Below are 24,246 nucleotides of genomic sequence, written 5' to 3'. Positions count from 1 at the left end.
ATATCTTGTATCAGGAGAAATCTGAACATTCCCAGTGTGATATGTCAGTGAAACAGAATAATATTTTCATGACTAGAGCTGGGATAATTCATTGGTTATAAGTGAGAGAAAGCATGTTGATTATATGGTGTTGGAGATTTTATATAAAGTTTATATGAAAATTGCAGATTGTGGGTTCCCCACCCCAACATAAATTATATTGTGTAACAACTGAAATAAGTAGCTTTTTCTTACTGAGCAGTGTGGGCGGAGATCTGCAGCCTACATTAGAGACTTGAATGCCCAATTCCCATTCGTTTTAATTAACTTGTTAGGCAGTTTTGAAAAATCTCAAAGCTGGAATTGAAGGGACTGTTGCAGAAAGCCAGACTCAGGTTGCAGGAGAATACCCATTCTCACCTGATATAACAGCAGATATGCAACTGTGAAACCAGCCAATGCCTCTACGCAGATCCATCCTTATTTCAGACATCATGATATATTGGTATATCACAATGTTTAGCCGGTGATGGATTGCAGTGTTCAAAGCCAAATATCACTCAGCCCTAATGCAAGGGAGGGCAGAATTAATGCCAAACTAGACATATCTTCGTCCTATTCTCCTATAAATCAGGGCAGGGGTGTGTGGATCTAATTTTTATAGCTAAAGGGGCATGATAGTGAGAAGAACCGAACCCTCCCCTTCCTCACCAGCATATGAGCCACTGCATACTAGATATGAACATGTTCTGAGGAGAAAAGTGCTCAGAGTGATGGGCAGAGCAATCCTAACTCTGGCCAGTGAGCAGTAGGGCAGAGCGGAGTAGCAGACCCACCGCTGCCTCCAAAGCCCTTCCATCCCACAAGGACACACTTTGAGGGGCTTAAGCTGGCTGCTGCCAGAAGGAATGCTCTCAGCAGTAGCTTTCTGACCAGGCATGCTTTTGACGGGTGCAGAGGGGACCTATGGACACTGAACCCCCACAACCAGCTGAGGGACATCTCCAGTCAATCCTAGCTTGCTGCAGCAGTCTGAGTTAGGGATCTAAGATGGCATCCAAAGTGTGGGAAAGTAAAGCATGGGAGTTGGGGAAGGATCCACTCCCTTTACCATAATGCCTTTCAGAATTAGCACCCAGGAATTTTCTCCCCACCCTCTACTTTACAAGATACATGAGCTAACACATATGGCTGCCACTGTCACATATCGTATGCCCCCCTAGATATGCAGAGATCTAACACTACATGAAGACGCTTGGAGAAGAGATGACATGATAGCCATCTCCAAATATTTGAAGGACTGTCATGTAAATGGTGGAGCAGATTTGTTTTCTGTTGCTGAAGAACAACCTTTCTCAATCTTGGGTCCCCAGATGTTGTTGGACTACAACTCACATCATCCCTAGCTTGCCGGATCAGTGGTCAGGAATGATGGAAGTTATAGTCCAACATCTGGGGGCCCAACGTTGAGAAGGTCTGCTCCCGAGAGTAGGACCCAATCCAGTGAGTTCAAATTACAAGAAAGGAGGCTTGAACTAAATATTGGGAAGAACATCCGAAAAGTACAATTTGCTTGACAGTGGAAGACACACTTGCCTCGGAAGGTGGAGGTGGAGACTCTTTGGTTGAACCGGAGGAATCCCAGCCTGCATAGGAGTCCCCGCCTCCAGGGCCGGCAGAGCTGGGGCAGGGCCTTGATTCTGAAGTGCCTGCACCTGTGCCGGATCCTCAGGAGCAGGCACCAGGTGAATCCTCTCTGGCTCCAGAGGCGATTGAGGACGCATTGCCTACAGGTGCGCCTCTCCCAGCCCTGTCAGGGGAAGGTGAGTCTCCCCCTGAGTCCAGTCACCCTCCGGCCTCTCCTGAGCTGCAGAGGCTCAGGGCAGAGAGGCAGAGGGAACTGGTTTCTTCCAGGAGGAGTGCTCGCCTTAAGGCCAGGAGAGGCGGGTCACCTGGGGGCCGGGACCACCCCTGGCCTCAGAGAAGATAAAGGCCAGTCAGCCCGGTCCCAGGTTGCGGGAGCAACGTCGTTGAAGAGCTGTTTCGGCCAGCATCCAGTCCTGTTCCCCCAGAGTTCCTGTCCTTGCCCGGCTCCTCACTGTGGACCCTGCTTCGCCCGTGGAGGACTGTCTGCCGACCCTCGACTCAGGTCCTGGACCTCACCCCACGGTAACCTCCCCCTTGGACCAGCACAGGCTGGTTGGTGACCTACCAAGGATGCTATAGAAGTGGAGAGTGGACTACATCACATGAGAGGTCACTTCCAACACTCATGTTTCTTTTGGGGTGTGCAAGGCCTTTGAAGATGCACAAGTGAGAGGCACAATGTTTGCCACTTGGAGATGTTGCCAGCATGGGACATAATACAAAATAAATGTCAAACTTATTTTCTTGCTTTATATTCACATAACAAGAGTTGATCTAAGGAAAAGCCAATTGAAACTCTCCTGTGAAAATCATCCAGGTGTACAACCCAGGATACATCTTAAGCAGTGCTTTTTCTGGGGGTACGCAAGGGGGACATTTTGTGAATCAAAGTTTGACCTCATTGAGGGGCAGTATTTCTATGAGTAGGGAAATGAGAGTACCCCTAAATATTTTTTTAGAAAAAAAGCACTGCTCTTAAGAGAACTGGATCCCCCTCCCACTGGAGGCCTGTTACAAAGCAGTTAACAAGTAAACCTTGTCAGTCATTAAATAATTAGTAAATTGATAAGGTTGGAGGGCAAAGAATAGATACCAGGAGGAATGCAGTTCTACTCACATTTATGGGACAGAAGGACATCAAAAGAATCTGCCCATCTTGTAGCTTCTTCTGTTGATAATCTCCTGTGACAAAGTAGGGGGCAGTTAAGGTCAGTGAGCTTTGCTGCAAGTGAGAAATGGGGATGGAGGAGGGTATACCAAGGCAGCCCAAAACCTGGCAGAATTTGCAATATTATATGGCCTAAACAGCTTGTGCAAAATTACAGAGCAGCTAATTTTCTGTTCTGTATCACCTTCTTTGTACAGACGTTAGAGTTCTTTTAAAAAGTATGTTGAATGTTGGAATAGATTGGCGAAAGGGACAAAATACAGATATCTGAGACCAGAGGTCCTTCCTCCTGGTGGGGTAACTGTGCTGGTGGTGCACTCCCCTACTCCAGGTAACTTGTAGTTAAGTGTGCAAGCAGGCATTCTTGTGAATAAGAGTGCTTTTGTTAAAAATACTTTAAAAAGGCAGGGGGATCAAGTCAGGACCACAGTAATAGGGTAAGCCCACCCACTGTTTTCTTAATGGAAAATTCCTCCCCTCTGTCCCGGTCTGTTGTTTGCCCCATGAAGGAAAACCTAGGAGTCCCTAGTAGCAGCTGGGGTAGGGAGATTTTAATCCTAAAAACAGCATGGGGAGAAAACTTAGTCTCCCTCCTCAGCACTATAATTCTGATCTGCTCTTGGCTAAAGCAAGACTGCAATTAATATTGGGGGTTTTTATGTGGGAGGTTCTAACGCTGACTGTCCCATGTCACATCCAGTTTGTTCTTTAGAGAAGCCCCAAAGCCACCTCTCTGCACTCCCAGACTGCTCCTCTTCCTGCTCCCAGCCAGTTATTGCCCTTTCCCCCGTCTCCGGCAGTGTTCCTTACTCTGTCCAGCCAGGCTGACTTCTAACTGGCCTGACTCCAGCATCCTTCTACCATGGCTTGTGCTTCTGGAGCAAGCCTCACCAGCCATTGTGGTATGGCGCTTCCAGCAGAGCATACCGAACATCTGGCAGTGTGAGGAGAGAAGGACATTCTGTGCAAGCATGCTTAGAGGCACACGCATAAAGAAATGCAAAATGTGAGTGGAGATACACGGATGCAAAGGAGGTTGAGGCTCTGGAGAACTGCCACCTTCTTTTGAAGGAGGTTTCCAGAGTCCACTTCAAATTAAGCACTACACTGTTTGCATCTCATTTATACTGTTTCGCAGCTGTACGTGGCTCACTTCTAATAGAGAACATTCTAACCGAGGCACACCCTAATTCATGGGTAGGCAAACTAAGGCCCGGGGGCCAAATCCGGCCCAATCGCCCACGGAATCATCATGTTTTTACATGAGTAGAATGTGTCCTTTTATTTAAAATGCATCTTTTGGATATTTGTGGTGCATAGGAATTAATTCATTTCCCCCTCCCCCTCCCCAAAAAAAATAGTCCGGTCCCCGACAAGGTCTGAGGGACAGTGGACCAGCCCCCTGCTGAAAAAGTTTGCTGACCCCTGTCCTAATTACAGTATTTCATAAAAGGGTTTCTATTATTGTTGAATGGATTTAAGTTGGTTCCGGCAGAAGAAGGCAATCTATGAAGATTCAGGCTCACTTAGTCCTTCGGCACAAAACCTGTGCAATCCATTTTCTTACAGGTTTGAAATCCATGCTGCCAGGTGCAGAAATTGAGAACGGAAGGATTTATAAAATCACCGCAAAGGAAAGCGGAGAACAACACAGAAAAGGAAGAAGGTGGATTGCCTCACCACTACTCACTTTAAAGCCCGGTTGGGTTTGTCTGGAAGGATAGCCGTGAAGTCGCTGCACGAGTCTGATTTGTGAGACAGACATCCCAGGCGAGTCCTCATCCCTCTGTTTCTGCAGTCAGTCATACAAGGCAGGGGAGCAAATGGGAGAAAAGGAGAAGGGATAACAATTAGCAACCCAGCGGGGTCAGACCCTGGGTCCACCTGACTCAACATCCTCGTTCAAGCTTTGGCCAACAAGATGCTACCCAGAGAGCCAGGGTGGGGCACTGGAGGGGTCTCCAACCTTTGGGGGCCATGGGGCACATCTGGAACTTCAAGAGACTTCCATGAACGCCAGGCACAAAATGGTAACTGTAGGAGAAAGGCAGAGTGGCTGCCACATCCAAAAGTGCAGACAGGGCCACCAAGCGATGCAGGCACCTACATCACTTCCACCACATTTGCTCACAGAGAGAAGCCATTTGCACTTTTCCTCTGTTCAGAACAGATGAGAGAGTAGGCATCCCACCTGAAATGTGGGCCTGTTTAGGTGGAGCCAGTGCAAAGAGGAAAAGTGAACAGCCTCTCAGGCATGGTGGATTTGGGAGGGGATATTTACTGAGCCCTTTCACAGGCACCAGAGGAGATGCTAGCGAATGTGCTGGTGCCCACAGGCACTATGCTGGGAATCCCTTGAGCATCATAACAAAAATAAGGTCAAAGGAATTTCAGACTGAATGCACGCCTCTCTAATCTTTGCGATTCCAGAGACGACCTTGAAGGGGGCACGGTTTGACACAGAATACCAGAAAATAGAGAGCTAATTTGCATGCGTGCCTATTTTCAACGAATTAAGAGCTAATTAGAACTTATTAAAACTGACTTTTTTAACTTTCCAAGACTATAGGAGTGATCTCCCTTTTGTAAAGAAGATGAATAAACAATTTTGCTTTTTTATTTTATTTTTTAAGTACAGGCCTTTTGAAGTTTATTATTGCAAAAGTTTACTGGATGTACAACCATTAGGCCATTTCATGCCTGTGAATGTAGAGGCAAGCTCCAGTTTTCTACTGAAAGCCAAACTGGATGTGTGCATGTTTATAAAACACGCACTTGCCCATTTACCTATAGCACCACTAGATTTGGGGTGTGCAGGCAGTTCCCCTGCCCAGGGCGCTGAGCCAAGGGGGTACAAAACTGAGAAGATCCATTTGTATCTACAACAAGTGGGCGTTGGTTGTCAGCTGCTTTGGGCACAGGGTCACTGTGGGAAAGCTTCACGTAAATAAACACAGTCAAGAAGGAGCATCATCTTGGCCAGTAAGTCCTCATTCCTTTCTAAGGGCTCACTAAGAAAACAGCTTGAAAGCCACTGCACTAACGCCATACTGATTCTCAAACTCCAAAATCTTAATGAAAATTCACCTTGCACTCTTAACTCTCCCCTGAGCCTCAGAGGAATTTGCTTCTGTTAACTTCACTGAGAAACAGCCTGCAAGAGCTTTTCATGACTGCACAGTTAAATATAAAATAACCTTTCTCGATGCCATATGGGAGGCCTCTGCAGAAAGCTTTGGCACTGTCTCCAAGATAATTTCACTGTGCCCACTTCTCCCTTCTGTTATAAACACTCTTGCATGATTTCTATTTATTGAACATTTTAAATGTAATTTTAGAGCAAATCTAAATGTTAGCTGATTAAAATGATTATCTGCTTGGCACCGTGCAACCTGCCCCAGAGCATTTAGCTCCAGTTGAAAAACAGGTGACTCTTTAGCACACCCTAGCATATGATGGAGGAAAAGAAACACCTGTGTTTTACAATATGTGACCCAAGTGAATGAGCAATGCAATCTGAGCCCACTTTCCCACTAAAGAATTTTGAAATAGTAATTAAAAAGAATTTGTTTCTCATCAGCCACAAAAGCATATTTTTAGAGTTCTTAACTAATTGAATAATATTTAGTTTACCGAACTAACAGTGCACAAACCAGTGACAAATCAAAATGTCAGTTTTCAATTTGCTGTCTAACCCAACAGACCTCTCTGTACTTCCCAACAAATCGTCTAGGTTATTCAATATTTTGCTGTCATACGCAGATGGCTATATTGATCCTATGCTACTTAAGTTTGATATTGCTGTGTGCTCATTTCTTTTGAGTATATAATTTTAAAGATTCATAAAAAGAATGTTTGTTATCTGCCTTTTAATTAACAACATTAATATTTGCATATTAGCAATGTGTAGAGGATACAACATGTAGGGGATAAAATAACTAATACTCAAACAAACACTACCGATCCTTGGCAGCAGGCGTTCCATTTTTATTTCAGTTCCCTACTACTGAAATAGCAGCCTCACAAAATAAAAATTAAAAAATCCTTAATTCCAGGCGCCACAAACTAAAACCTGCCTTTCCCAATGAAAACTGTATTTCCAGTCAGCCAAACCTTCAGTGGATTAATCTGCTGATTAACCACTGATTAAAGTGTGCAGTCCTTTTCTGCATATCAGTATACTCGGCCTGACCCTTTCATGTGAATTCATAGCGTCCTGCAAAATAACACAGACATTTATAGAGTGTTAACATTTAGTGGCAATCATGAAAGTAATGAGAGCCATTGCTAGCCAAGTAGGCAGGTAAGCTGAATAATTATTGCCGGCTTAATGCATCCTGTTCCCTTTAGCAAGAAAGTAGCACACACAGTTCCCCCTCCATGGTCTCCTCACAACAAGCCTGGGAGGTAGGCAAGGCTGAGAGATAGTAACTACACAGCAGACCTCATGGCCAAGACAGGATTTGAACCTGTGTCTCCCTTCCCAGTCATGGTCTGGAACTTTAGCCATTACCCTTCCTTTATAAGAAGTGACCGAACCCAAAGGGTGCTCATCAATGGTTCCTCTTCATCCTGGAGAAGAGTGACTAGTGGGGTGCCACAGGGTTCTGTCTTGGGCCCGGTCTTATTCAACATCTTTATCAACGACTTGGATGATGGACTCAAGGGCATCCTGATCAAATTTGCAGATGACACCAAACTGGGAGGGGTGGCTAACACCCCAGAGGACAGGATCTCACTTCAAAACGACCTTGACAGATTAGAGAACTGGGTCAAAGCAAACAAGATGAACTTTAACAGGGAGAAATGTAAAGTATTGCACTTGGGCAAAAAAAATGAGAGGCACAAATACAAGATGGGGGACACCTGGCTTGAGAGCAGTACATGTGAAAAGGATCTAGGAGTCTTGGTTGACCACAAACTTGGCATGAGCCAACAGTGTGACGCGGCAGCTAAAAAAGCCAATGCAATTCTGGGCTGCATCAATAGGAGTATAGCATCTAGATCAAGGGAAGTAATAGTGCCACTGTATTCTGCTCTGGTCAGACCACACCTGGAGTACTGAGTCCAGTTCTGGGCACCACAGTTCAAGAAGGACACTAACAAACTGGAACGTGTCCAGAGGAGGGCAACCAAAATGGTCAAAGGCCTGGAAACGATGCCTTATGAGGAACGGCTAAGGGAGCTGGGCATGTTTAGCCTGGAGAAGAGGAGGTTAAGGGGTGATATGATAGCCATGTTCAAATATATAAAAGGATGTCACATAGAGGAGGGAGAAAGGTTGTTTTCTGCTGCTCCAGAGAAGCGGACACGGAGCAATGGATCCAAACTACAAGAAAGAAGATTCCACCTAAACATTAGGAAGAACTTCCTGACAGTAAGAGCTGTTTGACAGTGGAATTTGCTGCCAAGGAGTGTGGTGGAGTCTCCTACTTTGGAGGTCTTTAAGCAGAGGCTTGACAACCATATATCAGGAGTGCTCTGATGGTGTTTCCTGCTTGGCAGGGGGTTGGACTCGATGGCCCTTGTGGTCTCTTCCAACTCTAGGATTCTATGATTCTAAGAAACGCTGCAAGGTTCCCTAATACAAATAAGACACCTGTGGCCAAAAGTCCAACTGGCACCAAGGCACAGTGCTGCAAGCGCAATGAGTACAAATGGCCGGCTTATGTTATGAAGACCTGGTAGTTCTTCTCCAAACCTGGGCTTGTTTCACAACTGGAGATGCTTTGGGTATCTTCTGCCCAGAGCTCCTCAACCACCGCCCTTCCTCACAAGGCCCATTCTAGCAAGCACTGTGAAAATCTCACAGATCTCTCTCAGTTGAGGCACATGACATGTATCTCTGCAGTGCTGCTTAAACTCCTCGGGTGTCTGAGAGAAAGGCAGTGACGATGCACAGCAGACAGGGAGACTGCAACAAAACAGAGCTGGTGTGGGACCTTATGGTGGAAGGTGCATGGCTGGCAATGGCCAAGATGGGGGAAAGGCAGGGGAAATGTGGGGAGCCAAAGGGGGGGGGAGGACAAGGCAGGGGGAAATGAGCTTGACATGCTTCCATTCAGAATTATCTGGAAATAAGGCTATCCCATTTTACCAGCAGCATAAAATGGTAGAGCCCTAAGGTGGCAGAATGGGGTGGTGCAGGTCATATTCTTTAAAAAGTAGTGAGGTGCCACATCAATGAGAAGATAGATCAGATCTCTCTCTGGCTGGGGGGAGAAACATTCAAGAGAGGTTATTTCTTTGTGGCATCAAAAGTGTTGCACCGCAGGCCATCTCCGTTTGTTAATTCCTTCCCCAACTGACTTGTGAGAGTGGCAAACACAGTTTCCAGGAGCCAGTACTTCAGGGAAGAAAGAGTAACCATGCTGGGTTCTGATACTGCAAATTGTAGTATTTTTTGCAAAAGGAGGGCAACTGTCCTCAACGCAGCAAACTCTCTCACCTCCTGGAAGCGACAGCTGACCTTCCTTGTAGCTTTTCAGAACACAGAATTGGTAAGAACCCTAGCAAGCTGTTCTCCCTTCCCCTGAGCATGGGTGTAGTCAGGATTTTTGTTAGGAGGGGCGGGCCTTTTGCTAGGGGAGGGCAGAACCTCAGTTTGCTATGTATTTTTATTGATTTAGGGGGCAGCTGCACCTTCCTGCCCCCCCCGGCTACGCCCATGCCCCTGGGTGGCCCATGGAGGAGACGCTGAGGGGTTGCAGTGCAATGTTGTTCAGCAAGCAAGGCAGTCTCAGCTCAGGACTGAACTGGATAAGGAGTTGGTTAGAGCATGGTACTGATAACACCAAGGTTGCAGGTTTGAGCCCCTCCAGGAGGCTGGACTAGATGGCCCTCAAGGTCCCTCCCACCTCCACAATTCTATGATTCTTTGCCCTTGCTACTCCTTGACATCAAGGTGAGGTTGCTGGGCAGGAACATGGAGAAGCTGGCTGGCATTTGAACTGGCCTGAGAATGAAATAGCAGGAGGACTTGATGGCACATGAATGGATTCAGGTCCTTTAACAGCCTCAGTTGTTCACATGCATGCACTGAGGAATCTGCCAGCAAGTCCCCCACCTCCTGGGGCCTTTATGCAGAACACACACAAGGTCAAGGGGAAAGAGTAGCAGGCCAATGCTAAATAGAGACCACCTGCCAATTCGCCCCTGAAAATACTCCCCCTCAGTTCACATATGACTTTTACAACATGCCTCCTTTGATGTATTCAGTGGTATTGTTTGCCTGATCTTGAATCTGGACTAAGGATTTTGAGCCCTTGTGTTCTGATTCAATACATGATATCCAATCACTGAATATTTCAGTATTTGGGTCACTGCCATTGGCCCTTAAACTCTGAGTTATGATTCGGAGCTTGGAAGTTTAGACAGCCAATCACGTTGAGAGTGAGAGTGGCCCAGTTGCTTTACCCCTGTTGTCCAGTTCTGTTAGTTCCAGTGCTTTTTTTCCTGGGGGATGGAGAGGTACGCACACCCCTAAACATTTTGTGACTCTTTGTACTTTTGTCCATTTACTGTACAGTGGTGCCTCGCAAGACGAAATTAATCCGTTCCGCGAGTCTCTTCGTCTTGCGGTTTTTTCGTCTTGCAAAGCACGGCTATTAGCGGCTTAGCGGCTATTAACGTCTTAGCGGCTTAGCGGCTATTAACGGCTTAGCGGCTATTAACAGCTTAGTGGCTTTAAGAAAAAGGAAACAAACTCGCAAGAACTCGCAAGACGTTTCGTCTTGCGAAGCAAGCCCATAGGGAAATTCGTCTTGCGGAATGACTAAAAAAACGGGAAACTCGTTTTTCGTCTTGCGAGGCATTCGGCTTGCGAGGTACCACTGTATTTCTTTTCCCCTATTTGAACTATAAAATCGTGATTTTCTTGAGTCAAAATGAGAGTACCCCTAAACATTTTTTAAAGAGAAAAAGCACTGGTTAGTTCAATAAAGGTTCTTGCTGTTATCACTGTGTCTTCCTTCACGGGAACCAACTACACTTCAGTTCCCCTGTAGCATCTTGTTTTGTCTTAAGAGAACGAGGCTGGAAGTTTCCAATTCAAATCTTGCCTCACCCAAACTTCTTAGTGCAGCTCCACACTTTTCTACATAAGAAAATGAGAGAGTTGCAAGGAGGAGAGTCTCGGCCAGACACCAGCACAGAGCACCTTAATGTTTTATATTTGTGTGGAAGTGAGAATTTTATCAAGCGCAGCTTTTCACCTCCTTGGATTTAAAGCCGTGCAGCATTGAGCTGAGAGGGTACAAAACTGAGAAGATCCATTTGGAGACGCCAAATGTTGACCTTGCTCCAGGCACTATACAGTGGTACCTCGGGTTAAGAACGTAATTCGTTCTGGAGGTCCGTTCTTAACCTGAAACTGTTCTTAACCTGAAGCACCACTTTAGGTAATGGGGCCTCCTGCTGCCGCCACACCGCCAGAGCACAATTTCTGTTCTCATCCTGAAGCAAAGTTCTTAACCTGAAGCACTATTTCTGGGTTAGCAGAGTCTGTAACCTGAAGCATATGTAACCCAAGGTACCACTGTATTACCAAAGATTAGCAAGGCCCGCCCCTGTTTGCATGTGGTTACCAAAGTGCTCAAGAGGAGAACATTGGGCACCTCTCAGGGATTGGAAATCTGCTCCACATATTACTAGGCTCCAATTCCTATCAGCCCCAGCCAGCATGATCAGCGTTGAAGAGACTTGAAGTCCCATGGACCAAAAAACCCCAATTAAGAGTTAGGTTCATGCTACAGGTTGGAGTTAAAGAGGAGCCCAAATTGAAGGCAACTGCATCTGTGATCCTAAATAAGCCTTTGTCTATCTCTCTGCCTCAGCCTCCTATCTGCAATTTGGGGGTTAATGGAAAGGAGAGGTGATGTTAAGGGCCAAGAGTAAGAAGCAGGAAGACACCGGCTCAGGTGTCATCTCTGCCTCAAACACTTTCAGTGGCCTTAGGCAAGTTGCTCTTCTCTCAGCCTTGGCATTTCATAACATGGATGTAATATTCGCCCACCTTACAGGGCTGGTGTCCTTAGGACCTTTGGAATGATGTATACAAAGCACTGTGTAACCTTGAAATGTGTGACTTAAATGCTAAGGGTTGATGCTGGCAGAGGAACATGGAGCAAATGGAGTGGGACAACTGTGTATGAATGAATGGCATTTGTTAGTTGCTTTTCTTACAAAATAACCCAAAGAGACATTACAACCAGTTAATAATAACAGTGAAAACCTAAAAACACAACTAGACAGATAAAAGGCAGGATTGCATGTCTCACTGCATTAAAAGATGCCACAATGCCACCTTTCAAATAAAGGCCCAGAAGCCAAGGCCTTGTGCCCAAAACTGGATAAAGGTGGTGCTGCGTGTGCCTCCCTGGGGAGAGCATTCCATAAGCATGGGGCCAACACTGAAAAGGCCCATTCTCAAGTTGCCTTCCTCCAAACCTCCCACATTGTTTTGCATGGCAAGGCAGTGGAGGTTTCGGATCAGAATTGTCCTTCCCAGGTTGGCAAGCCCCACCTGGCCCTCACTTCATTCTACAGCACCTGCAGAAACCTCCTTCTTGGCCATTGGACCCACTACTGGTCTTGTCCACTCAATCTGCCAGATCCTGTCTTCGGATGGAGAAGTCCTTAATTCACTGAGGGTTTGAGACCCATTGGCTACCCTCACCTGTGGCTGCTGTGACCTGCTGACAGCTTCTAGGAGCCACAGGTGAGAGGTGAGTGCAGAGTGAGAATCAAAGGTGGACAAACTACCCCAGAAGGAGCATGTCATGCACCCCACCAGAGGCACCACCCCTCCCCTAACACCCCATGGAAACGAATAGAGACTGGAAAAATGGATGCAGTTATTAGGTAGATCTTACTTGGCACTGCACAAGTGGACTCATCTGCAAAACAGCTCTCCTTTTGTGCTTCAGCAGGAAGGATAAACATAAAGCAGATAGAAAAGACTGACAGTGCAGAGGCAAGGAGATGGGCCTGAAGGTCTTCAGAAATCCAAAGTAGGCAAGCGCAAGCAGGGACCAATCCCAGCATGCACTTAAAAATCTGATTATGTACACACACACACACACACACACACACACACACACACAGCGCCTCTTCTCTTCTAACTAATGGAGGAGGGATTGCATTAAATGCCAGCAAGTGCATTCATTTTAATCCTTATCCCAACCGTCTGCCTTGTGCTGTATTTTTGCTGAAATCAACCCCTGTAATTCCCTAAGCCCTTTTGAATTTCCTCATTAGCGCACTCTCAGCCCACCCAACCCATTGCCACATGAGGCTGCAGCACGTGAGGATGCTTTCCCTGGATTCCCCTGGCTGGAGCTGCCCATGTGAGAAACTGGGTCCTCTCTTCCTCCCTGTCTTTGCGCTTGCACAGGCCTCTGTGGCCGAACAATAATTTGACCTTCCCTGTGCTGCAAAATCTTGGAACAGGGTGGTGGGCAGAGAATATAGCAGCTTTCAGACAACCATAAACCTGCAAGCACATCAAAGTTTTGTCCTGGTGTTATTTGACCTCATTTTGGGTGCATCTGATCTGGCCCACCCCCCTCCACAACCTGTCTCCATCCTGTCCGCCAAGGCACCTCCCGTCCATCAGGGCACAGGTGAAACAGCTCCAGGGTTTGTTTTAAATTCTCTTCCGCTCCTCCTGGATTCCAAAAGGGTTTTAGTTTATTCATGATTTCACAGTAACAGGCAAAAGCATTTGCGGCAAAGTCTCCCATCTCTCCCATTCCACCGCTATTCTTAACAACAGCAGGGATGGCACAAAGGGTGGCTGTTGTTGTTTTATAAAAAGAGGTTGTTTATTTTGTAGGGAAAACCACCTGGGTGGTCCCATCTATTAGGCATTTGCTTTCCCCTATGAAGGAATCTCCTTTTCCCTTTGCAATAAAGGGAGCAGGTGCACAGGCAACTCTTTCAAGTGCACCCAGGTGCAGATTTTGAGGTCTCGGGTGGGGGAAGGGGTGGGGGAAGTCTCCCCATTATGTGACACCCAACTTGGACAAGAGATTATTGCACCATCACCAAAGGCATCATTTAATATATTTGGATGGGGAAAACTATGGGGGAAACAGCAGCAAAGGACAAAACGGAAGAACAGAAATGTCTGTCTAAAAAGGTGGTGGAGGGGGCAATGACAGGAAGAATGCCCATCAAATACAAACATTCAGGAGAGAGCAGACACATTCAACATGGATCGTGCACCCCAGACAGACAACCCTAGAGACCAAGCAAAGATACTCACTGCCTTTGCCCTGTCCTCGTGCTCTGGAGGTCTTTGCCAATTGTGTGGTCAGAGAGGCTCTATGGAGAGAAGAGAGCAATCTCTTAAGCTGGGAGCAAAACCCACAGACAGCGACGACACACCTCCCTGCCTCCCCCTCCCCCTATTTCCCTAAGCAACGGTTCTGCTGAAACCTCTCTGCATATCACATCCAGTAAACACTAAAGCAGCCTAACTGAGCAGGCTTGAGGTTTGGCTAGCGCTGCAGAGCTGGCTCACAACATTTCCATTGGTAGGATTTGAGAAGTGCCCACCTGATCGGAGCATTTTGAAGCATCCTCCTTCATCCTCCTGCTCCTTGTTAACCTGATGGCATTCAAATCCCTTTGCTTCTACTAAATTAAAGTAATCCACCACTCAGGGTACGCAGTAAATGTCTGATAAACCGTTTGCTGGGAGGATTCAGATGGGAGTCCCGTCCCCCCGTAAACGTCCATTTGGTCCTCGCTTCAGCAGTTAGAACAAAGCACTAGCCTGTATTTAAATAAGTATTTAAATAAGTCCTTGGTGGGTTTAGGAGAGGATGGTAAATCCATGGAGGTTTCTGTGCAAGGCAGCTGGTGGAGTGGGGTTGAGGAAAAGAACATCAGCGAGTTTCATTAAAGAGCGCCAGTGCCAGTGAAGTCAAATTGCATCTATTAAACAGCAAGGCGGGTTTCTTATTGGGAGCACTCGTGTGATAAATACACAGCCATTTTTAAAAAATAAAAAATGTGATTCAGAGTCAACTAAATAGAAATGTGTGAATTCCTCCTCAGTTCATCGGCCTGGGTGTGATCTCACATTTTCTTATGCTTCCTCTCACCTGACTCCCATCATCAGTCCAGATCTCCTGCCAGCTCAGGCACACCTCTGTCTCACTTCCTCTCACGCTCTTTTCCTCTAGAGGTGGAAGGAGCTTTGAAGGCCATCACATGCCGCCCTGTGCAATGAAGGGATTTCCCTAGTTGTAGCCCATGCCCAACAGAAGTCACCTGGGGCTTCTCACCATCTCAACTTGGTGGTCACATATTTATTGGGTGATAAATGAGTGGTGAACTTTGGTCCAAGGATAGTCACACTCAGGACCAGCCCTGCAGCAGATGTCCTCTTGGCCAGGGTCCCTGGGGTTAATTTCTAAAGCCAGAACTGTTGCCAGGATTCGGAGTGTAGCAAGCAGGAGGATACTTGATCAGGCAAAGGCAAAAATCCGGGATTCCTGTATTGACACCTTGACAAACATCAGGGTCAGCCACAACTTGACCGAGATCTTCTGGCTCTTGTGAAACCATTCAAAGTTGCATAGTGAAGGACCATACGGATACTATTGGCTTCAGAATGGTTCCACCCCCAGGCAGACCATTGCTTCAGCCTGACAAGACCCAGTTATACATACTCTCACTAGGTCAGGCCTGGGTAATAGTTTACTTTTAGGCTTTCCCTAGCTGGCCCACAGCTTCCTTACATCTGTCTGTAACCCATTTATTCCTCTGACTTTCTCTGCCACCTGTTTACATGACAAATAGATTTTAAACTGTCCAATGAATAGTATTTTTTGGACATACTGTTTTTTTATTGGTTTGTATTTTTGTTAAAGAAGAAAATACTAGGTATAATAATAGACGGAGAATTCCCTGGATGGAAAGATCCAGGTTTGAGGCAAGAACTCTTTGGTGAGAGAACCACAGCAGAAACTTAAAATCATGAACAATGCAGCAAAGTAAAGTGTGGAAATATAGCCTCTTAGACCTTTAAAAATTCCCCTTCCAAGTTGCTTCTAAAGTTCCCCACTTCCCATCATCTCCAACTAGTAGGACCAGTCCTCAGGAATTATGGGAATTATAGTGCAAAAACAGCTGGAAGCCCGTGTTTGGGAAATGACCCGTGTTCCCAAGTTGTGAGTCACTTGGAGTGACCTGCCCCTCCCCAACCCCCCAGCTACACCACGGCTGTGGCATGGGCCAAATGGCTCACACAAGAGCACAGGATCAAAAGATGGAAGACCCCTGCACACTCCTTCCTACTTCCTTGGCAGTACTTCCAGAAGCTTCCAGAAGAGCAGAGGCAGTGGAGGTTATGCAGGCTGGTGTCACCTCTCCTGAGGCTGCAGAGGAGGAGGCCACGGAGAAAGATGAAAGGGGGCAAGGGAGGGGACAGTGGCAGGGAGGGGGCAGGCAGGCGAGCGACAGGGTCAGTGGGATGGGGGGTGCCCTGACTTCCCCACCTGAAATGTTAATGGGGTGCAAATCCACTTCCAAAACAGAAAAAAACCACCACATATTTTTGTGATGAGAAAAGTGAAGGCAAAATGAACTGGTGTAGGTTAATATAAACTGCATATGCAAATCAGAATGAACGCTTAATAAACAGCAATACTGTTTAACTTCATGCAAATTTGGTGCAAACAAATCTGGATGAATACTAAATGAACAGGTCATTTGAAAGAGCCTCGGTCTCTGCTGCTATGATTTGCATCCACAGATTAATTATTGTGACTGAATGCACTAAAAAACCCTTCTTTGATGTCCATAAAACTAGCTCCTAAAGAGTGTGGTAAATCATAGCAGGATTCCTAGTTTATCGTGTTTCACTATTCCTTTACAATCAAGTTGTTTAGATAACCCATTCAAGACTGCAGAACCAGTTTGTTAGCCCAAGAACTGGAAAAAAACCTATGAGCTGTAAGGTTGGTGAAAAGGTAGTATCCAAAAGCCTTTGGTGCCCTGCTGGTACAATTTTGTCTTCACCCCAAGTTAAAAGGGCTTCTGCTGCAGCTTAAAGCAATTGCTTCTTTCACATCCCTTGTAGCACCAATTTTTGTTTTCAGTCTGCTTTCTCCATCCTAGCTGATGTAAGAGCCTTAGCTTTGCTTTTCCCATTTATAACTGATGAAGGGCATTTGAATCACTTGTGTCATGTAGTCAATCCAGCAGAAGCGGGTCTGCCAAAAGACATCATCATAACCTTCTTTGCCTCTAGTAAAATAGCTGTTGTCAAGTTGCTCTGTTTGTCACAGCCTTAAGCAGCTGTTTTTGCAGCAGTAACCCAACATTATTGGAGGGAAAGGATTCAATATTTCTCAGTTTGGCAGCTTACAGCGTTCCTGGCCATATATACACTAAGTGAAGCTGAAGCCTGGGAAAGCCTGATAGCTCTTTGTATATCCTCTTTCAAAGCAGGGGACGGAGATGTGGCCGGCCGGTTCTGTCCATGCGCCAGGCTCCTTAGGGTGCTTCCAGATGACCTCTTTACTGAGCATTCATTCTGATGTGTTTTCAAGGAGATGGCATTGGCTCCGACCCTCCAAGTGTCCCTATTTTTCAGGGACATCCCTGATTTAGAGGTGCCGTCCAGGTTTCTGATTTGATCCCAGAATGTCCCACTTTTTCTTAGGATGTCCCTATTTTCATCGGAGAAATGTTTGAGGATATGTAATGAATGAGCATTAAGCAGCCAATGTTGTCAAATTAAATAGCCAGTGTGGGGAAGCCAGATGCTGCTGTGTCAGAGAGTCTCCTAATGAGGGATTATTCTGGCCAGTTTTTGTGGAATTCTACCTTTTATTTCTCTAGTGCAGAAAAGCACCAGCACATCCTTGCTTCTTGCCTCATTCCTCCAGTTTTTATTGTCATGACGTCCTTGCCGTGATGGTGTTTGAGCTCAGCACAGGGGTCCCCTTTCCCTCATAATCTCCTGGTTCTCCACTACTTCACATTGGCTCTCTGTGCCAATTCTTCTTGTTTATTTGCCTTTGTTTATATGTATATACACTTTATAAACTGGCTGCCCTATAACCTTTTTTTTATTGGCAGCATCCAAGGATGAAAACAAACAAAATTACAACAATACAACTGGTGTAAACCCAGCAGCATAGTTTTTCAGAGTGTGGCCAAAGGTGCCTCCAAACTCTTACTATTTTCCATGAGGAATTCTCAACCAACAGGTTGTGTGGAAGAAGGGCCCAGAGTCATCTATCTCTGCTTCCCCCAAAAAACCTTCAGGAGGACTGTCTTGTTTTTCTGTGATAAGAAAAGCAGCAGAAATATGTGCTGGAAACTGTGGAATAACACTTGCTTCAACACCACGTCCTCTAACCTGCCCGCAACATAGTCTCCCATTGCAATGAAAATGTGGAGACCCTCACACAAACCCTTAAGCCATCACGGCTTCTCTATTTGTCATGCAGAATCCCAAATTCCCAATTGCAAGTTTCCCCCCACCCCAAAAAACCCAAAATCTTTCCCCACCTTTTCATCCATTGCTCCTTCCATCTCCTGGCCAGGGAAAGAGAGAAGCAGCAATCTAGTTTGGGTTCTCATTTGCATGCTCTTACAAACTGCTCAGCAGCATCACACGGGACAAGGAGGGTCTGCTCTGCATCTAAACCTCTTAGGTCTCTGCCCAGTTTCTTTGCATTGCTGCCCTTCCTTTCATTGCCAGTTTTGTTTGGGAACCTGAAGTGTCCCTGAGCTGCCACCACCTGTGTATGTGTGGTGGCCATTTTCTCTTTGGCTCCTGCTTTGAGAGAGATGCAGAGAGAGCTGAATCTGATCCTGCAGCTTGGCTCTCTCTGTGGCTTAAAATGAACTGGACTAGATTACTAGAGAGGAAAGGGATTTGAGGAGATGGGGAGGGGTCCTCCGAAGCAATAATGCCTCCCTCCAAAGCCCCTTCCTGCCTGACTTCTCATGTGGATGGGGGAAAAGCATTGATCTTTCTCATGAGCTGAATTGATAGTGCCTTCTGAAATCTTGTTTTGTGCATTTGGGGGAGGGGGACGACCAAAGCAGCTGAGGCAGGTGGTCCCGGGGAGGTGGGTGATTCCTATGTAGCTGATCCATTCAGCATTCACCACAGCACTAGGATGCTGCGGCTGTTTACACATTCCTAATTTGCTCAGAAGTTTGAAACATTAAATTGTGTCCTCCCTAAAAGAGAGCACGTGTTGCGGTGAGACCTGGAGACCAATCCCCTGTGTTGTGGGTGGGTAAAATTGGTCAGCCACCCGATTGGTAGGTCCCTTGATGTTGCGTTCAATCTGGCCAATGGGGCGCAGTCCAAATGGATCAAAGGACCTATATATACCCATGCACGTGACCCAGAGCTTCCTCTTTTGGTGCGTGCATTGGAACACCTGCCCACCTCTCCCTACTTTTAGGGCTTGCGCGCTTGACCTGGTTATGCCGTCATGTGTCTTCTGTCATTGGGACAGGGGCACGACAGGAATTTTCCCCACTTGGCTGATTGGCTGGTGCCATTTGGGTTTCGCCTGCCGCGCAGCAAATCGTCGCAACTTGTAAGGTTGCGGATAGGCTCTGGTTCAGGTGATAGGGATGGGAGAACACTCTCGCCATCCCTATGTGAAGGGTATTCCGTTAAAGGAATTCACGGACTCAATGGTTTGGTCATCCCCTGAGAGGGGGTTGTGCCCGTGCCTGAGTCCAGGGGGGCATTTGGGTGGTGGAGTTAGCCCGTTCCCGGCTTTCCACTTATCCAGCTGTTCACCCTTGGCTGACCTATGCTGGTACCCTGGGTCATCACTACCTGCATGGCAGGGTGCTAGTTGAACCAGAGCCTAAGCAACCAGTCACTTTCTGTAACCAAGAAAGTTGTGGTCTAAATTCTGCCAAAAAACCAAGCTAAAATTTGAGTCAAGTGTGAATTTATTTAGAGGGGAGGTCTCTGGGTCTGAACACGCAAAAAAATGGAAGTTTATATATCCCCAAACTCAAAGGTTTATATGTCCCTGGACCCTGAAATAAGCACTGGGATACTCCATATCACAACAATAATGGTTGTTCAAAGTTACCATGCTTCCAAAATACTCATCAATGCATATCACACAGCCTCCACACACACAGTTAGGTGTATTTGGGGTTTCCTTTCCCACTCTAGTCTGTGCTTAAAGTAAGGTTACCAGTTGTCCCCGTTTCCTGGGGACAGTCCCCGAATTTACAAATCAGTCCCCTGACAAAAGCCACCGAATTCGACTGAAGTTGAAAAGTGTCCCCGGATTCATTGAAAAAAATCTGGTAACCTTAGCTTAAATCCTGCAGTTTTGTGTGTTTCCTCCAATAGCTTTTGTACTTGACCAGGAGGAAATGTTCAAGCAGTGATACTGATGTAGAATAGAATGTCCCTACTTCCATCTGATGAATGTTGGAGAGTATGCTACAGACAAATCAGAATAAATGCTCAATAAATGGCTCATCTAGAAGCACCCAAAGAATCAGGGCCGTATACACTTGGTGCCAATCAACATTCTGTGCCCTGGAAATCTAATCTTCCATCAAGAAAATATGAATGCTTTCACTCATATGAATTATATACATCCAGCAAATATGCATTCCTTTGTTTCCTTTTCATAATTTATGCTGAGAAGAGAGAGGAATCTCTGCAGGGTGCTGAGGCCTCCTGAGCACTGGGAATCTCAGGTAATGCACTTCCAGGGGATCTGCCTGGTGGCAAATGGCCACCAAACAATTTTATATAGCATAATTGTAAATATTTTCAGGTATGAGATAGAGTATATCTTGCCCTCCAAACGCTGTGACTGCCTTTTTTCCAGTCCCCACTCTCAAAAATGTTCAGATCTTTTGTCATGCTATTCTTTCTCCCCAACCCTTTTCCATTGTTGATCCCAGTGGCAGCAAAAGTTGAGTCCCAAGGCAGGCATCAGAGATAAGCTGCCTACCAAACTGATATATTTATATAAGTATTGTTTTATTTATTCAGAATGTTTATAGGCTATGCTTCAGCAGTGCACTCAGAACAGCTAAATGTAAGATGATAAAGGCCACAATTTTAAAACAATGAATCATCATGAAACACAATAAAATAAGGCACAGCAGAGCCATAGAATGAGATAAAATGCTAGCATGAAACCGGAGTTGGCGTCAGGGGTGGCGTCAAGACTGGGCACCTGCCAAGGGATTCAGCAGGATCCCTCACCAACTGACCACCAGTCACTCACCTCACGCATCCCCAGGCCACCAGATGTGTTTTAGTGATGGGTATGGCTGTGCTTTTGAATGGGAACTGACCCAGACACCTGCCATGTCTACCCAAAATGCAGTCCCCAGCCCAATGTTTGGTTGGTCATTGCATTTTTGGTAATTTAACATGGTGAACCCACCATAGGTCAGAGCCAAGCACCACCACCTACTACTATAACATAACTGTTGGTGGTGAGGTCAGTGACTGGCTGCAGCAACAGTGGCAAACAACAGGTTGAGAGGGTGTTGGTCTTAGGTTGGGAGCGACTAAAGTTCAGTGTCAGCCCTGCACAAAACCTCAGTCACATAAAAGCTCTGAAAGGTGCTCACTTTAAGCTCCCAGTTTGTTCCTTTGAAGCCCTTCATCTGACATCATGTATGACACCAGGTGTAAGTTGGGTGGGCGTGGGCATGGCTTCCCCAAAACGGCCTTGTGGGCCTGCAGACCAGAGCTAATCCTACAGTTGTTATTGAACAACAACTGCTTAATAGGGGCAAGACCTGCTGGAGATGAGTTGCTGTGATCATTAGATTCAGGTAGGTAGCCGTGTTGGTCTGACGCAGTCAATATATATATATATAAATTGTCCAGTAGCACCTTAGAGACCAACTCAGTTTGTTCTTGGTATAAGCTTTCGTGTGCATGCTGGTATCTGAAGAAGTGTGCATGCACATGAAAGCTTACACCAAGAACAAACTTAGTTGGTCTCTAAGGTGCTACTGGACAATTTTTATTTTATATTTTTATATCTTTCGACTGTGATCATTAGGTCTGACACTCCTGTGTTGATAGTGGTTTTTTGCTAATAAAGAGTTAACTTCAACTTGCATGGTGTGATTTACTGCTGGCTCACGCCTGACAGGACCGTTCCCAAGGGAAGCGCACATACCGTGAATCCCCTTCCAACTCCTTGTTTGTAAGTGACTGGATTCTGAGGGAAGGAGAGGAATGGGAGAAGCCCATGGCTTATGGGTAGAAAGGGATGAAGTTGGGGCAAGTGGGTATAGGCTTAGGCCTACTTCCCACTATGATGATAACCCTGAGTCTGGGCTATATCACTTCAGATGAAAAGTGAAAGATCACCTGACTGCATAAGTATACAAAAACCCCACACATAACCCACAATATGTAGAAAATTGGTGTGTAGCTGGACAAGTATTCAGTCCTATGAGCCCCCTCTTATGGTCCAAGGTGGCACAGCCCAGGCATACACATTTCCTGCCTCACTGAGGGCAAAATCAGAGGCGGCATGTATGTGCCTGAAAGCAACCAGGGGGAGATTAAAACCAGGGTTGCAACAGTAGGGAAATGGCGCTGAATCCTTTCCCTCCATGCCATTTCCTTGATTTAACTGCCTCCCCAAAGAGCTCTTAGCTGCAGATGCCTGCCTCTTTCCTACCCATGGAGAGCCATGGCAAAAAGCAGCAGGTGAGGGGGACTGAAACTGGAGAAATGCCATGAACCCCCCTGCTCCAATGCCATGGCTCCCATCCCAAACCTTCTTCCCTCACTGGCTGCTTTCAAAGGCAGAATAGATGGTGCAACAGCTGATCACAGATCTCCCAAACAGCGTCTACTTTGGCCCTGAGAACTGGGCTTCAGCAGTCAGGGAGACATGGGTCGGGTGGAGGCTGAATTTTATGTGCTGATTCCAAAAGGTAATTTAAAACATGTTTTTCAAAAGTTTAATAAGCAAAATTATTTATATTTGAAGAACTCTATTGGGTCATGGTGTCCATAGCCTGATTGCTTTGACTCCCTGCCAGCAGGTTGTTAATGCAGAAGGTCGCCCACTGGGAAGCCCAGCTATGATTATGGACTAATATTTTCCCTTTTATGTTTTCCCAGGTCAGGGTTGCATTAAATCAGGAACAAAACAGTGCCCATGTGTTGATACAGGCACTGTGGCAAATGTGATTAAATGGACAATAAAGAGAATTGCATTTCATAAGGGCCAATATTTTAAAAAGCCTCTTTTGAGGCAAGAGGAGAGGGTTATGGAAAATTCCTGCTCAAATGACCACAGACCTTTCCAAGGGCGGGGAGCTGTTTATCCTCACAGATGGGATGAGGCCGCTTCTATGGGAGAGCTTTTAATAACACAAGCACTTTTGACATTAGGCTTGAATGTCATCCAAATATTTTAAAAATTTCTTTAAGAGATAAATTTAAAGTAAGAGGCGATAGATTTACAGTGTGTTATAATCTAAGAGAAAATGTTACGAAAATGCTCTACCGGTGGCACCTCACCCCGGCCAAACTGTATAAGAATAGATCTGAAATTTGTTGGAGATGTAAAAAGGGGAGAGGTTCATACATGCATATGTGATGGGAATGTGAAAAAATTAAAGAGTTTTGGGATATTGTATACAATGAATTTAAAAAAGATAGTCAAATTCCCATTCACAAAAAGACCGGAGGCCTTTCTATTAGGGATAACATCAAATGAAATTAAGAAAGAAGTAAGACCACTTTTTATGTACACAACATCTGCTGCCAGGATTCTGGTTGCAATGAATTGGAAGAGTGAAATTACACCTACAAAGTTAGAATGGCAGTTAAAATGACAGAATACATCCAATTGGAAATAATGACGGGGACAGTTAGAGGGTACTCAATGCAGAAGGTGAATAAGGAATGGATAGTATTTAAAGAATATCTGAAAACCTATTATGATAGCAAAAACCTCCTAACTCTTGTAATGTACAGATAATAAACCCAAGAATATCTCTTTGAATGAAATAAAGGAAACAAAGTATAATAATATGATACTGTGTAAAATTAACAAATGAGATTCTGTTTCTTGAGAATAATCAGAAGTTTAATTTATCCTTCTTGTTTTCATTCTTTATTTTTATTTTCTTCTTTCTTTTTCATTGTATTTTTCTTTTTTTGTGTAATGTTTGTGCATAAATTGTAATATGGCAAGATTGTTGTGTAAATATGTGTTGAATGTTGAATAAAGATTCATTTGCTCGCAAGTGGCTCATAGCTAGGTACAGAATGCGCCTGGTGAATTTTGAATACAGGCTGGGGGGGGGAGGCATCAAATGTTGGCCTCACTCCCCCTCCCACGTGACAAGGCAGGGTGCAGCCCGTGGGCTCTGTCTCAAAGTCCTCTTGCAGCCCACTTGGTGTGAGAAGTTGGACCACCCTGGTCTAAATATTCTTA

The 24,246-nt window shown here is 45.7% G+C and overlaps 1 protein-coding gene and 1 long non-coding RNA gene across 10 annotated transcripts in view; one reads left to right on the top strand and one right to left on the bottom strand.

Annotated features, from left to right (window-relative positions):
• Positions 1-4,478, top strand: part of LOC310708667 — a 31,413-nt gene extending 26,935 nt beyond the window's left edge. Inside the window, exons 3-4 of the long non-coding RNA XR_014527139.1 lie at positions 2,992-3,125; positions 4,364-4,478. This is a non-coding gene — a long non-coding RNA (uncharacterized lncRNA). The remainder of the gene's footprint in view (positions 1-2,991; positions 3,126-4,363) is intronic.
• Positions 1-24,246, bottom strand: part of RGS8 (regulator of G protein signaling 8) — a 76,013-nt gene that overhangs the window by 13,744 nt on the left and 38,023 nt on the right. For 3 of the 9 annotated variants that reach the window (XM_083507212.1, XM_083507213.1, XM_083507207.1), the window contains exons 2-4: positions 14,061-14,119; positions 4,485-4,586; positions 2,744-2,808 (exon numbers count right to left, since the gene is read on the bottom strand). In XM_083507212.1, the coding sequence (XP_083363338.1) occupies positions 2,744-2,808; positions 4,485-4,586; positions 14,061-14,119 (226 nt within the window). Of the gene's footprint in view, positions 1-2,743; positions 2,809-4,484; positions 4,615-14,060; positions 14,120-14,353; positions 14,697-24,246 lie in introns of those variants that run through there. The other 6 variants (XM_083507210.1, XM_083507205.1, XM_083507209.1 and 3 more) reach the window with 5 other exon arrangements.

Source organism: Podarcis liolepis (genome assembly GCF_965112155.1).
Source record: "Podarcis liolepis genome assembly, chromosome: 6".
Lineage (NCBI taxonomy): Eukaryota > Metazoa > Chordata > Lepidosauria > Squamata > Lacertidae > Podarcis > Podarcis liolepis.
The sequence above is the reverse complement of the archived record's forward strand: the minus strand, read 5'-3'. Positions and strand labels throughout refer to the sequence as shown.